Below are 16747 nucleotides of genomic sequence, written 5' to 3' on the forward strand. Positions count from 1 at the left end.
GATCTTTGCCTAGCTTAATTGAAACCTGCATGATGTTTCTTATGTCGGTCAACAAAAACATACCTTTTTACTGACTACATGTCCCGTAAACAATAGTTGCTGTCTCTGGGAACAATAAACGTGGTTTGCCCTCATAGACATAGATCTCTCTCAACGTTATGAAACTGTATCAAAAAACTATTGTTCTTGCAATTTTATTATTAATCTTAAAAGTTTATATAAGTATAAACAGCATTTTCTTAGTAAAATTGTTTATTTCTGCATGGTTTTTGGCCTAGATATCACCGATCTGTCCCTAGACAAACCTATATTTTGATAGGTTTTGTTGAAAGGAAAATATAAAGAAAGAAAAAATAAAGATAGAATTTTTGAAAAGGCACCACGGCCCTGGAGTCGAATTTTGAAAAAAAAAATTCGGTAACTAATTTCTATCACAACTGTCTTAGTATATTTACATCTAAAAGTGTAGGTCTTGGATAGCTCAGTAGGTTTAAGCGCTTGCTAAACCAATATTGTTGTTTTTGTGCCCTGGTAAGAATCCATCTGTGGGCATACTTTTTCTTTTTTAACATTACCGGCATTTATTAACACATTTTTTAAAAAAATGCAGCATTTTGTATATTCATCTTTGATCCTCTACCTTAATTAAATGCACATTTTATCTTTGAATTAAAAATATCGGTGGAAAAAGTTTGTATACTTCACTACATGTAAAAGCAATTATAACTATATCATAGTGCTAGCACGCATTGTTTGATGACAAGAATCATTCACTCTGTGTTACTTGAAACAGGTGCAACGGAAAAAAATCATGACGAGCAAAAACTGTTACGTTTGCCTTTCCAGAACATCAATTGTACAATGGGGGGGGGGGGGGAGAGAAGTCCTGCAAAGTAGATGCAGTTCGTTCTTTGAAAAGAACGTGTGCACTGATGCATTTTAAGCCAAAAATGAAGGAAGAAGGTTCTATATTAGAAAAAATGGAGGGGTTGGATCAATTAGAGTCTTCGACTCCTTGCCATTCCGGCTTCAGGTATAAATGTACGTTCCTTATGCCCCAGTCATACATTCACGGATTAAATGCTGGATTAGCTACGGAAGCAATCCGGAATCATTCGTGGCGATATGTATTGACCCGTGGCTTTTCCGTCTGTTATCGTATCCAAACGTAGCAATACTTGTATAGCTGTGACAATTTTTGAACATGTTCAAAATTCCACTACGGATGAAATCACCGTAGTATTTCCTTAGAAAAACTTACTAAACCGTTTTAGAACGTAGAAGTCCGTTTTAACTCCGTATAAATCCGTAGTAATTCGTATGTATCAATTTGTATCCATTCCGTAGTGCATCCGTACTAACTCCGTATCATTAGATTTTCCGGTGTCAACCGTGGAAAATATTCCGTAGTAGAACCTAGGAGTTGATCTGTGAATGTGTGACTGGGGCATTCACGATTATTTGATTTTCCGGTGTCAACCGTGGAAAATATTCCGTAGTAGAACCGTGGAGTTGATCCGTGAATGTGTGACTGGGGCATAACACAAAGGATGCAGCTGTTAATACGGAAAAGAGTTCAGTTGAATGTACAGTGAATGTTAGAACGCCTCGTGAAAATCCTTCATCATCTACAAAAATTACTCTTCTTGTTATTTTGTTGGAAAAACTAAGGCGACGTGCATTATTTGTCGCAAATAATCAAATGGTTTGCGACGTTTGAAATTGTGTCATGCGAGACTTTCGATAGTTGCCAGTATGGCCTTGGTTATAAATTAACGCATATAAATAACATGTATCGTATTCAAGAATGTTAACTGCAGACAAAAATCAAAAAAAAAAAGGTTCATAACCCATAATGCTCGGACAACGACTGTGAAACTTTAAAAAAAATAAATTATGGTAACTAGATCCTAAGATTTAGAGTTTACTGTGTATGACCTAAAATCAAGAAGTGGAACGGAAATTGATATTCTTTTTGTAAAGACAAAACTCCATTCCGGCCCTATAGGTAAAGTCTTTTTTTTGTTATATGAAAGTGTTCCTTTAAACATTTTCTACATAAGATCATTAATCTTTTTTCAAACACTTTTAACAGCAAAAAGAAGATGGGTGATAGTCCTGCAGCGTCAACATCTCTATACTTCAGACCACAAAAATCAACAGAAAATTTTGCCCGTCTGTGTCAATTAATAATGAAAGTTTGCAGTGATTTATTTCGGGACATTTTAAGTCGCTATATTAAACCTGCTGAGCTCAGGTCAGAGCTGGATAAAAATAAAAGTAAACTTAAGAAAGTCATAAATCGTCAGCAAAATGAACTGATCTATCCGGTCGCAGGTAAAATACCAATTTCTCCAAAAGACTTGGATATTTCTTTACTCTATATAATTTTACGGAATATTTGCAAAATACCTGAACATAAGAACGGGTGGGGAAAAAAGCCAATAAAAGGCGACAACAGCATTTCAGCTTGTATAGAACGGATTAGATTCCAAAGAAATTTGATTTCGGCCCATTCAACAAACGGTGAAGTGGATGATACAACCTTTCAAAACCATTGGAATAAATTGAGCGACGCAGTACTTGAAGTTGAGAAACAATTAATTGGCGGAGAATCCTATGAGCGGACAGTTAAAAGTTTGCTTACATGCGATCTTGCCGCTTTTAGAACAGATTTGATCCAAGATGAATTAAAAAGATTACATGGTAAGTACACATCAGGGACACCCTGCATAAAATACTGTTTTTAGATTGATACATAAAATGATTTTATAAATATATGTTATTTGATATCATAGTAATAAATTTTGTAAACAAAATCCACAGAATAATCCGTTGTAAATTTAAAGGGTTCATAATTCTGCGACCAATAATCATGTTATACTTTTTGTAAAAACATATTTTACTATTTTGAACATTTACTTTTGTAGTTTGACCTAAAAATAATATCCAAGACATTCAAGAAAAATGATAAAACTATACTATCTTAAAAGCTATATTTAATATATTGCTTTTGATTTATTTTATTGAATTCTCTTTAATAACAAGAATAAATTTAATAAGTTGTGTTAGATCATCCAATAAACCATAAACTAAAAGTAATATACGAGAAATACCGGAATTTATATTGATGTAATGTAAATTTAGAGATCACGGAATTTTACCCAAAATTTTGCTTTTACATTTACCTACATTATTTATAAATTGTGCAATCATTTTCTTTAGAGAGAATGGACGAATGGGAAAGAACATTCAGAGGAGAGCGGGGTTAGATTTTTTGTATTTTAAGTTTTATTTGCAGTTATCCTTTAAATATGCTGTTTATGATACAATTCCCGTCATTAGCTCATTTTACCATCATACGTAATTGTTATGTTTTACGATGTATATGTATAATAGCTTTAACATCAGCTCATGTAGAGTAAATAAATTAAATATTATTATAGATATTATAACTTATATTGTGAAGTTAAAATTATCATTTTATCAAAGGTTAGCATATCCTAACCTATCCGGTATTTTTAATTGCTTGCATTTTACTTATGTTTACAATGCACATATATTGTTCATCCATTTGTTTTTTTTTTATTTATTTTGCATTAGGCTGTGTGAATCAAAGATATTATTTTTTTATTTCTCTTTATATTTAAAGATTTCATTCATTTCTAAATAGCAGGCAAAATATTGATTACATATTGTCATTAAAACGTTAACAATAAAATGAAAACGAGAGTAAATAATGTTTTGTTTGTTATCACATTTTAAATATATTCGAAAATACGTTCTATATCTATATTATAAAATATAAAATGAGGTGATCGGAATTAGAAATCTTATACGTTTGCCTTATTCTGTGTATTTAAAAACAAAATAAAAATTAATGCAAAAAAATATCGGTTTAATTAACAACAACAACCTCCCTCCAAATCTAACAGACAACGTAAACAGAGAGAAGTCAGAAAAATGTGTATTAAGTACAAACGTGTAGCTCTTCTTTTTTTTTTAGAAAACAAGAGAAAACACCCTGAGGAATGTAACAGAGAAGAAAATGAAGGTAAACAAATTATCTGAAATCTGTATTTACCTTATTTATGGTACAACACGGTGAACGCACAGTTTTCGACACAATTAGACTTGAAGTAGATCCGATGAAAAAAAATCATGCATGTTTTTTTTTTTAAAATCGCAACATTCTTGTGTATTTTTTAGATAGCTAACATATATGGAAAATCAAATGCAACAACGGAACAATCATTTTTTGAATATGTGTAGATCTTTTTTATAATTAAATTTTTTTCACATTAAGTGTATAAATTATATCTGTGATCATATCATCACACAATAAGCAATCAATTCTTGATAAATTGCTAGTACGTATGGAAGACTTTGAGACCAAATTTACCGAATTAACATACCTGGTTGTTTATTAAATGAGAATGGAATTTATGAAGATCAATCTTTACTTTGTTTTATTCTGATTATTTAAAAAAAAAAATCTTTATGAATTGCAAAAGTAATTAACTATTACGTTTATATAATTTAAGGAATTTAAGCTGATTTGTTTTGGATTTAATGAGTGTATAACATATAAAAATAAGTAGATATAAAAACAATATGCTTCACATTGGTCACGTTTTCGATATATCTACTGGATTTAATCCTATATGAATATTATTTTATCAATTCTTAATTCTATGCATTACATCAGTGTTTGCGCTAGCTTATTGAATTAAGATTAAGTTGTATTATTAAATGTCAACATAAAAAAGGTGAATTGTTTGTTTTTATTATAGGAAATGAAAAACGACCAAAACAATTGGAAGGTAAATTACTTCACAAATTTAAATCAATCAATAATAGTAACAAAATTAACACCCCTTTTTAAAAAAATGAAAATAATTTTTGGAAGATTGACAACTTACTTTGTACAACTCATACTTTTGTAGATGAACAAAGTAGGATCAAAACTCAACCAAAAGGTATATTTTTTAAAATAAGACACGTTTTAAAAAAAAGGTTATATACATGTAAGTATGCGCTATTCTAGTTAATGTTATAAAGAAGATAAATATTAATATATGTTTTCAGTTTTACCCTTAAATACCTTAATGCCTTAATTACCTTAAGTACATATATCATATCAAGCAAGATGAAACCAAATCAAACAAAACGGAATAGAAATTTCCTGAAACAACCCCTCTCCCACCCCTAGACAATTCATTTAAAAACAAAGTACATTTACGATAACATATGTTGCATTATAGCAATATATCAATTTTATTGGTTGTTACTTACTAGATAACTTACAAAATGTAAGTACTGAGAAAGACCGAAATGATGACCTTCATGAAGACGTCGACGATGATGGATATTATTGCAATGCGAATGACAATTATGAATTCTACGATGATGACGACTGTGATGATGATGATGATGATGATGATGATGGTGAATATAAAGGTTTTGTTGACGATTACGTTTATGGTGACGATAATAGAGATGTCAATGGGGATGACAATTATGAAGACACGAGTGATGAAGGCGATGCAAATGACTTCATAAATAATGACGATGGTAACTACCCTTATTATTACAATGATGAAGACAATAGAGATAAGAACATCGAAGACAAATTTGATGATTCTGAAGATGAAAATGAAGTTGATGACTTTGATTATATTGATGAAACTCCTTATAACTATGATTGCTTCGACAGTTAAAACACTCAATTTGAATGGCTGCAAGTGACTATTTGTTTATAAACATAACTGTTAGAATGCTTATTCTTTATTGTACCAACAATACTTTCCTCTATTTCTCTATAAATATGTGTTTTTAGAAGATAAAATGAGCAATATTAGAAATTATGGCAAAATGTAAGAGGTTTTGCGAAGTAAACTTTGCTTTGTAAACATCAATTTTAATGCTCCATGTTATAAGGTTTTTAGTTAAAGGGTTTTCAAGAAAAAGTCAAGACAGCATACATGTATTTGTAAGGTCTTTCGCTTCCAACGGAAGACCTTGACTGATTCTGATGGAATGTTTTCATTATTGTTATTATTCTTCTAGACATTTTTCAGATTGTGATATCTCGCTTAGTTATTGGGAGTTGATTTAAATCAACTCTCCTATGCAGTTACTCAGACAAACCGAAAGTGAAACAGTGTTTGGACCTCAGCACAAATCATTGCTGCTGACAAGACTTAGTTCTTGAAAATAATTGATGAATTCTATGTAATGTATGCTAAAGCATTGTTTTTCAAGGAAACTTATTTATAAATACCTTGAAAATAGTCAGATTTTAAATGGTACGAACAATTTAAATATTTTTTATAGTCGTATGTATTCCTACGCCAGAGTTCAATATAGTCTCATTCAACTCGACGCTCGGCTGTAAATCCTTGTCGGAGATTTACGGTGTCAGCGTTTGGTTGAAAGAGACTAGAGTTCAATATTTCTTGGATCCATACAATTTTCGAGAAATATTTCTATCACGGATACATAGTTTGATTGAATTAATTTTATCTTTAAATATTATTTAACATTATTCATATGAGGTTTCTCGACATTCTTGTCGAAAAAGTCCAAAAATTCATATTATAAAAATGTGCGTAATTCAAATTAGAAAATACATGTACTTGTTATAGAAAATAAAAAAAATATTTTAAAATAAATAAATAAACATCGACAAATCAACTCCCGTCAGTTCTTCAGTACTTTGATTATTAAATTGCATTCAAATTTTTAGGGTATGTTGTAAATTACAATACGTTTCCATTACACATAAATATGAAATTGCTACTTCCTGTTGCGAGTTATTTCCCTTTTAAAATGTTTAATGTGTACCCCATTTTAGACAAAGGATCCGAAACAGTCCATAGCAAGTGATTATGTTGTAAATCTTTAAAAAATATTCTTTAGACGTTTTCCTCCCAATTTTTTTCCATATTTTCCTTATTAAACCACTAAAAAAATAAATCGAAATCATTGTTTTAAAAAACCTGCTAGATTTTGCTAATGAATTCCTCCGTATCTTTTTAATTTGAAAACTTTTGTAATCACATATAAAAGAAACGTTGTGCGAAATATACTACTCAAAATATCAAGCACCCCAGGCAAGTTCTTTTAGTACACTCTTCCCCAATTTTAATTATTTTGACCATGACAATGATTTAATATGAAGAATACTAAATAACAAAGCAATAATTATCTTTTTAGAAACTCAATCAAAATACCTATGGGCTTTATGAAAAAGTCAAGTAGGCACAGGTATCTTACGATATAACTAGACAACATTATTACTTCGTGCGTTTCCGATTGCATTAATAACAGAACTCATAGGGATTCCTTAATTGAATAAAAAACTTTTTGGATGTTTATGTCGTCTCATTCTCATTCTGATTCTGCGAAATTCGGATGCTGAGGAACTTCCTCACCCTTGGATCTTTAACGTCCAGTCCTCAAAGGCAATTGGTGTGGCCTAAAATTTGCCGTGCAGTTGCAGGTGCTGGAGAAAAGTGACTTTCCCTAATGAAGTGATGGATACGTCTTTACATGACGTTTTGACCTTCATAATAAGATAACACTTCCGGTTGTATTGAATTTCTGGTCAAGCCTTACAATGATTTTGTGGTGTCTTTCATAAAAAGCTGGCGATCTGCGATGAATATTATTAATTAAGAATAGTTGTTTTATTGTTAAGGCCATCATTTTAAGGGTTAAAATTAATTATATAACAAACATATATTCTGAAAGGAAACAAACTCTCTAGCGTTCGCGGTTATCTTATACACGTGCTTGTACCTAATGTCTGATACTGACTCAGAAAATTACTACTCTTAATAACTTGTGATTTTGTTAGCATGATTAACAACTTTAAAATGGCTAAATATACCTTTTGATCTCAGACGAGCGTTAGAAATGTAAGGAATAACATGTTGTTGTTTTTTTCTTGTTTTTATTTGCGATTCATAGAATTTTGTTTATTGTTGTTTTGACAGAACTGATATGTATTGAACAGATGCCGTACAAAGACAATATGACGGTGTAATTAACCACAAAACCTTTTTCTACATATAGACAAATATACAGATTTAAAGAAAGATGGGCTCTATAACTACAAAATTAGAACAATCATATTGTTAGTACACCTGGTAAAAGTAATTCGGTAGTACATGCTTTGAGCAGACGTTAAATACTTCAAAGTCAGGAAATTATTATTAGTGTCGAAAAACTTTACAGAAAGAGAACGGCCAGTTTTCCAAATATGTGAAGGTTACCATAGTAAATATAGCTATTCGGAAAAGTGAAGTTAGTCCGTGCAATGATTTTTATCTCAAGTCCGAGGAGCTCGTGCTCTCAATATAACTATCATAAAGTAAGTCCAAAGAATACACCAATGAACGATGTTAACATAATTTATTATACCTATTAGAATTTTTTTTTTTTTGGAAATTTTTATATTTTTCTGGGATTTTCTTTCCTATATTTCTTTCAAATGCATTTATTTTCAAGAAATGCGATTATTATCGCCTCAAACAACAATGACGACGGCTGTTCCAGCAGATGTAGTTGACTTTTATACCTACCTGACAAAAACTTAAACGAACGCAGGTCCGCGTCATATAATCGTAATTGATCATGCTATAACGAATTCTCGAAATGGATGTAACTTCTCTGGAGCCTTTACCGCCCCTAAAGCAGGCATGCATGATTCGTTGACTCATATGTATCTATTCCAATCAAACTCACGCTCAACAGTTATTGGGCTGGCATAGTGTTCGTGCGTGGCGATACTACCTATAACGGGGTAACTGGTTAAGTGGTATTCAGCTTCATCAAGGTGAAGTTGTCATGTTAAGACCAGAACCCGGATATAACCAGAAAATATTTACAGTGACAACAACATGAAGACGGCATTCTCTGGATGTTGTATTTAATGTTAGAATTGAAAAGTTGGACAATATGATTAAACGTACGTTTATAAATGTGCTGCATGAAAACAATTTGAAAAAATGAGTATATTTTTAGTAAACAATGCGTCTTTTGCATTATTTCAAAAAAGCCATACCGGAGGAAAAAAAACCAATCAATACATGATAATGTAATGCAATTAAAAATCATTTTAAAAAGGTTTTTAAAAAAACGTTCATTCATATGCGAAAAAATTGTTTAAAATTGGTTAAATTCAAGTATATGTCGATCGATATGTACATGTGTATGTATAAAAATAATTGTTAATAAAGAGGTATGTAGTACGGCAAAATCAAGTATATCAAACGTGTCGATATATCCTTCTTTAGTTCAGAAGATTTGACAGAGTGAACGACATCAGGAGAGACATGACAATAAGAGTAGACTAAAATGCTTATCAGTTAGGTGACCTATAAATAGTTCAAATATAAGCGTCTAACACAATAATTTGAGTTTAAAATACAGACGACAATCACACTGGAACATTTTACGATTATGTTGAGTTCCAAAATGAATACACGATTGTTTGTTGCTTTAGTTTTCGTCTTGTGGGAAAAATTAATTAAAGAAATAGAGATAGTTACAACTGACTTCATCAGCAGACAAGAATTTGATGTTTTCAAGTCAAATGTTCTAAATCTTATCCGGAACTGACCTTGGAAAATGACAAGCAGGCTAAAGAAATTGACTATAAAAAAAAGCTATTCTTGATTTGAAAAGGATGTTAAGAAAGTATGACGAAACATCAATTAATTTGAATCAAAATGATACAGCCGTGACTCCAAACTAAAGTTTACCTAGTGATCCCTCAATATTATCCTCAAAAGACTCGTTGATATCAAAACCACACGGAAAACGAGTAGATATAAGTAGGTATTTTTTTTTTTACAGATTTCTTTTTTAAAAAATGCGAAAAAATTTAACAGCAGCGTTCTTTTTCTAAAAATAACTTCTAGATGAATTCTTTCCTTATAAATTTAAAGCTGCTTGGTCCGATTTTATATCAAATTTTATGCAGGCTTTTAAACGATGATTATGCTTAGTATATGTATGATGATAGACATTGCAGTAGTTTTCCAGTCAATCAAGCCAAATTTCAATGAAGAAAAATACGTACAAAATTTGCTAACAAAACAAACGACATAAAAGGGTACCGCGTTATTTCGCCTCATGTTAAATTTGACGATGAGCCGGGTATGGTTGTATAACGACTTCGACATCGCTTTAAATAAAGGTCGAAATGATCAGACAATTTACAAATAAACAAAAAAAATCAAGATGGTTTGAAATCGTAATCTCCAAGAAAATAATGGTGAATTGAACTTTGTACTAGAATAATGTACAAATCAGCGTGTTCTCTATTACTTCATATTGTGGCAATGATCATACAACTGCCGTTGGAAATGCTTATAGTAACAAACCCGATTCTTAATAATAAAAGTTAAAATGTTAAAATTCAACACGTGTTGCTAAAAATATAGTAATTAAAATTTACCATAAAAATTAGTACAACCAACTCGTTATTTTCTTCTTTGTGGTGTGTTTTTTTTTATGTAAACAACCGATGATGATTCATACCAGGCTTGGGGCGAATTACATTGTAAAGTAATGCATTACATTACCATTACTTCATGAATTTGGGCATGAAATTACCATTACCATTACTTGATTTTCTTGAAGTAATGCATTACATTACCATTACATGCGTAAAGTAATGCATAACCATTACTTTTTTTTTAAAGTAAAGCTAATAAAGAGTTTTTGCAAATGTTTCAAATATACAACACTCTTTTAACATATCTACAGCTTCATGCTCAGTATCAGGTTCAAATTCAATGAATAAACAAGAGTCATTCTTTATTTGCTCAATGAATAATCATATTGTGGCAATATGAACAACATATTACATAAGTAAAATGATATTTATAGACATTTGGCATGATACAATATCAGATATGAAATAGAGACACAGGATAACATGCGTAACAAAAAAAAAATTATGAAATAATATTGCGGTTTTTAAAAGCTAAATATAGATATATCCCAAGATTACACAAATCTTTATAATTTTGGACACTTATTAAATTTTTATCAATTTATAAACAGATGATTTTTCCCAGTTATATTTTTTAATATATTTTAATCGTATTTTAAGAAAGAGAGACAGAGAGAAAATAAGTAAGATTATTTTCAAATGGGTTATAATATTGAAATTGATATTGATTTTCATCATGGATGGACAGTGCATTCATTTTGCTTTTAAAGGTGCATGTCTGTCTCCTATTCTATTGTGACATAGCGAAGGGAAGGGGATTGGGGTGTTTAGCACTTCTTATAACAATAGATTGTTTTGATGCTTAGATTATCCTGGGGGCATAGTGTGTTGTTGACACATTTCTTATTAAAGTGCAAACTAGTTGGAGTAAATTAATTGTTTAAAAGATTAAAAACTCTTAATAACAACACTCTTAAAAATGTTATGAAATTGTGCTGTTATCTTAAGTAATTTAAACAATTTAAAAATGAATTCTAAAAAACCCTTTTTAATAAAACATGTACAATTAAAACTTTTTTTCTCAATTAGAATTATTTCTTTCTTCTATAAAAATAAATTTAATCAAATTCAATTTCAACTATTCATTTATTCATCACATTTTTTAAAGTGAACATGCATAAATCTGCATAGTAATGCAAAGTAATGCCATGTAATGGCAGCATTACACTAGATTTTAGAAAGTAATGCATTATATTAGCATTACTTGTAATGCTAATTTTGAGGCATTACCATTACATTTAGCATTACCCAAAGCCTGATTCATACAACAATCATATTTTGCGGCCCATTTGACGCTTGCGTCAATATGATTTCTTGTTTATAAATTGAGCAAAATGGTTCAAATAAAAACGTTTAACCCAATATTTTAAGGCAGGGTTTATCTGATATAAAGTAAACTTGACATGGTAAATTAGCAGCCAAATAGCATTCATGGTTACAATGAATCAAATGTTTTTGTAGGTTTTTGATATGTATAATTACCAAGAGAGGATACTGGCGTTTGGGGAAGGTTTGTGGATGGTCATTCAACGAACAAACAAAAATTAACAAATTTATTACCTGCATGTATGTACTAACAGGCAGTTAGTACATGTAAAATGTTTGATATTAGTGCTTTCCACAAACTTTTGAAATATATCATCCCTGTCATTGTTCTTGTGTTAAGGTATAGATGCGGTAAAAGGAGATTTACACCTCAGAGTTTTATTGTAACAAAACACAAGAAACTCGTATTTATTTCAGATGAAAAAATGAGAATAACAAACCGTCAACCGACTCAAAAATCCATAAAACGAAATACAAATTCAAAGCAGAGCAATACGGACCTCCAAAAAGATAGAGGTAGGATCAGGTGCCTAGGAGGAGTTAGCATCCTCCTGCCGACCGGTCACACCCGCCGTGTGCTCTTTGTCGTAGTCAGAAAAAACCCCGGAAAAGTCCGTAGACAATTGCGTGTTTAATTATGGTCTTACAGTTAGCATGAAAAACATCAGTCAACTTGCGACCATCAGTAACTAGAAGTTGAAGTATTGACAGGGTTCAAGAAATTATTTAGCAAGGGTTAATAGTTTACTGTTGAAAACTATCAGGACACAAGCATTTTACCAATATTATTTTGTTTTTACAAAACTGGAGTACATGACGTATGGTTTAATCAGCTTTGATAAGAAACTATAAATTGAAGTAATAATTTAACAAAAATATGATATGGATAGATTTGAAAGCGCCTTAACTAGTTGTTATTGCTTACATGGAGTAGTACAGATTTTGATAATTATGTGTTGCATTTTTTCCTTCTTAAAAAATCTCTAAGAGATGAAAAAGAACGAATCATTAAATAAATCGAGATATTATTTGCAAACATAATTAGAATGAAAAAGCTTTAAACTTAATTTTCACATACATTATAAGATATTTTTAGAAAATAGTTTACATTCCATAAAAATGACATTTTATATTATAAACATTGACCTTTTATACCATACAAATCGGATCAAATAATTTGAACTTTGATAATAAGAAAGACGACTTTCATGTAAATATAGTCAAGAAAAATCATAGGTGACCTTAGCACAATTTGATAAAACAAAAAATCGACGCAAGGGGCATATCTTACATTTGCACCTTAAATAATTAATAATTGTCTATTGGTCTTATATTATGTATCATTTTACATATTAATTTCGTTAAACGAATAAGTGCATAATAAACATAAGCGAACGCTCTTAGACTATTGAAATTGTCCCCCCTCTTTTTGTATGAGCAATTATATTTCTCAGATTTAAATATCAAATTTCAAATTTTGAAAGAGTTGCTCCACTCTTTTGGCAAAGAAAATCGTATTGAAATAAAAAAGAAACCAAAAAAACAGAAATATAAATTTTAAGTAAAACGCTACTACGCCTCCCCCCCCCCCTCCCACGATAACACAATAAGGTTTTAATTTATTGTCGCATGTCAAGTTTTCAGATAAGATTGCAACCCTCTTACAATAAAAACAATGCTATATGCCTGTTAAAACATTCTTTTTCATAAAATCATATCCAAACATATCTAACAATTCTTAGTTAATAACAGAAGCTATAAAGCTGATACAAATATAACTAATATGTATAAATATAAACATATCAATTCATGTACAGTGGTACAATCTATTACATTTATTTCTACTTAGGTATATGTGTATAATACTGTACCGACCTTGTACGTTGTATAATTACTTCCGATCTGGAAATTGTGTATTTTCTGTGAAATTGTGAAAACTAGCAGACCTCAGATCTGAGTGCAGATATCTTTTTTTAAAATTACCGGGGTATAATATTTGTCAAAAAAGTTTGCATAATCTATGACACTATGACAGACACGATACAAAGCTTAGTTCTTGCTATTCAGGGTCATAATAAAATGCTTATCAATTAAGTGACCGAGAGACGGTTAATGTTGGTCTTAGACAATCATATGGGATTACTTCAGCAAAGATAAACGTAAAGGACCGGAACATTGAATACGGATCATATTGAACAATGATAACAACGTTTTCTGTTGCTTTGGTTTTCGTTTTGTGCGGAATAGAAACAGACGCAACTGACTGCATTAGCAGACAAGAATTTGACGAATTTAAGACAAATGTTTTTAACCAAATTGAGAAACTAACCCTGGAAAATGACAGGCAATCCGTACAAATAGAGCATCAGAGGAAAAAAATTCTGGATTTAATGAATTCGTTGGCAAAGTATGAAGAAGCATCAACTAATTTAAGTCCAGAAGATTCAACAAACATTTCTAACGACAGTATACCTTTGAAACATTCAAGGTTATTCAGAAAAGATTCGTTGATATCAAAATCGCCAGTAAAAGGAACAGTTAAAAGTTTGTATTTTTATTCGTATATGATGACAATTTTACTAGATTACGAAATCAATTTCATGTGTATTTTACATAATACTCATGTCAAAAGTCTTCAAAGGATATTTTTGCAATAATATCTGGGATATGGGAGCATTTGAAATCTTATGTTGACTGTCTGTAACCCTGATTTAAACAGAACCTTTTCTTTGAGATGAGAAAGACAAAATATTTTCAGCAGTGGATTTGCAACTGAGCATTCGTCTGACAGAATCATAAGACACTTGTGCTTTTACTTCTGAATTTCACTCCTCTCGCTCTTTCAGCTGTGTTCAGTTAAAAAAACTCTTATAAAGAACATATTTAAGAAGTTCATTCTACTATAGTTTAACATATTAATTTTCATTTTCATTCCAGAAACTAGATTATTAACATCTCAAGGATCAATGACAACTGTCATGGCAGACGTAGTTGCCTTTTATGCCTACCTTACAAATACAGAAACAAACCCAGGGCCGCATCATGTAATCGTATATGACCATGTCGTGACGAATTCTGGAAATGGATATAACAAGCACTCTGGAGCATTTACAGTCCCAAAAGCAGGCATGTATGTGTTTTCCTGGACAACATTTGTTGACCCAAATTCGTATTTTCCAATTGAACTCGCGGTCAACAGTCATCGGGCTGGTATAGTTTTCGTGCATGCCAGTACAACTTTTAATGGAGTTACTGGCTCAGTCGTTATTCAGCTTCAGCAGGATGACGTGGTTATGGTAAGGTCAGAACCCGGATATAACCCCAGTGGAAACATTTACAGTGACAACAAAATGAAAACGACATTCTCTGGATGGTGTATTTCATGTTCGAGTTAAAAACTATGTTTTGAAATGAGAATTCATAAATAAATCGATTTCTCGTTGATGAAAGTGTTTTTGCATTTAGCATTTTTATTACATATTTATAAAAAAAAAGTCGCTGTATACTACTGTGGTTTCATCAATATTCGTTGAATACCGATTTTCGTGGATTTCGTTGTTAAGTTGATCCACGAAATTAAATGTTCATTGAAACCCAATTTCTATTAACATTTTGTATTGAAAGGGTCATTGGCCACGAATTTACGTATCCTTGAAACTGTGATTTTCACTTTATCCATGAAAATTGATACCCTTGAATATTAAAGAACCCACAGTACTAAACAGCAATGCGCACATAAACAAATATAAGTTACACATAAAATGTTTTGAAAGTTTAAGATACATGTAACTTACGGATACTTGTAAAACAGTTTACTTTTGCTTGTGAATATAAAATAAATTAATATGTGAATCCTTTTAAGTAAAAACAGCACTTTTAAAAAATTGTGATAATATTAAGTATGAAAAAAAAACCATTATAAATAAACATGTAATCTGATGCTTTACTGTGGAATCAATAGATTTCGTGGTTGCTCAATTTTCGTGGAATTCCTGGGTACCTCTTACCCACGAATTAACATCCTCCACGAATTAAGACAATAACGTCATATTACCTAATGTAGGGATACGAGAATACACGAAATTACGTCCCCACGAACCTGTAAATTTAAGCAATCCACGAAAATTGGACCCCACGAATTTTAATGATTCTACAGTATTTGAAAACGTTTATGATAAAAATACCTGTAATTTCCTGCCATATATAAAATAATATGATACATTCAATATATTTTTTTACGATGAGGGCATATTGGTTCTACCAAATGGACCTTAACCTCTTGCCAAAAGGTCATTAAGTTCACAATTAAGTAGAGGGTTTAATGAATCACATAAGCATGCATTTAGTTTATTTCTTTCTGAGGTGGACAAAAAGAAAAAGAATTTTTAAGATTTAAAACAGTTTCACTACATAGTCGTATTAGTTCCACACTTTGGCCTTAACAACTTGACACAGCTATGGCAATAAATTCTTTAATTTCGGTAGAGGTATATATGAACAGAATTATGCATTTAGTATATCTCCTTCATGTGAATGAAGAAAAAATGCTCTCTATGGTTTCATGGCAATCATAACCATGCATTTAGTTTTTCTCAAATTTGTATGGGATTGGAGTAGAATATTTTCCATAATTGAATATACTATATATGTCCATATTGGATCTACCATAGGACCTGAACTCTTGAACAAGAGCCATAAATTTAACAATTTTGGTAGAAGGCGTAATGGACATCATATTCGTGCATTTTTCCAACATGTAAGTAGGAAAGATGTTTTCTTAAAAATTGGTCGTTTTTTTGGCACCGCCAATGAGGCACCAGTGTAGTATGATAATGAATTTCTCGCGACAACCAAAATCAAAGGAATTTGTGACGGTCAGAATGGTTAAATTGT

General features: G+C 31.1%; 2 protein-coding genes across 2 annotated transcripts; both read left to right on the plus strand.

Annotated features, from left to right (window-relative positions):
- The first annotated feature begins 2080 nt into the window (after positions 1–2080).
- LOC128164660 (protein PFC0760c-like) lies at positions 2081–6551 on the plus strand. The gene is made up of 5 exons (XM_052828621.1): positions 2081–2706; positions 3226–3267; positions 4794–4823; positions 4947–4979; positions 5299–6551. Exons 1-5 carry the CDS (start codon positions 2106–2108, stop codon positions 5718–5720), a joined length of 1128 nt encoding a protein of 375 aa, XP_052684581.1. The 5' UTR covers positions 2081–2105; the 3' UTR covers positions 5721–6551.
- A 7414-nt stretch (positions 6552–13965) lies between these two features.
- Positions 13966–15303, plus strand: LOC128157871 (uncharacterized). Its single transcript, XM_052820534.1, has 2 exons — positions 13966–14398; positions 14792–15303. Exons 1-2 carry the CDS (start codon positions 14053–14055, stop codon positions 15247–15249), a joined length of 804 nt encoding a protein of 267 aa, XP_052676494.1. The 5' UTR covers positions 13966–14052; the 3' UTR covers positions 15250–15303.
- The last annotated feature ends 1444 nt before the right edge of the window (positions 15304–16747 follow it).

The sequence above is a fragment of the Crassostrea angulata genome, chromosome 1 (assembly GCF_025612915.1).
Source record: "Crassostrea angulata isolate pt1a10 chromosome 1, ASM2561291v2, whole genome shotgun sequence".
Taxonomy (NCBI): domain Eukaryota; kingdom Metazoa; phylum Mollusca; class Bivalvia; order Ostreida; family Ostreidae; genus Magallana; species Magallana angulata.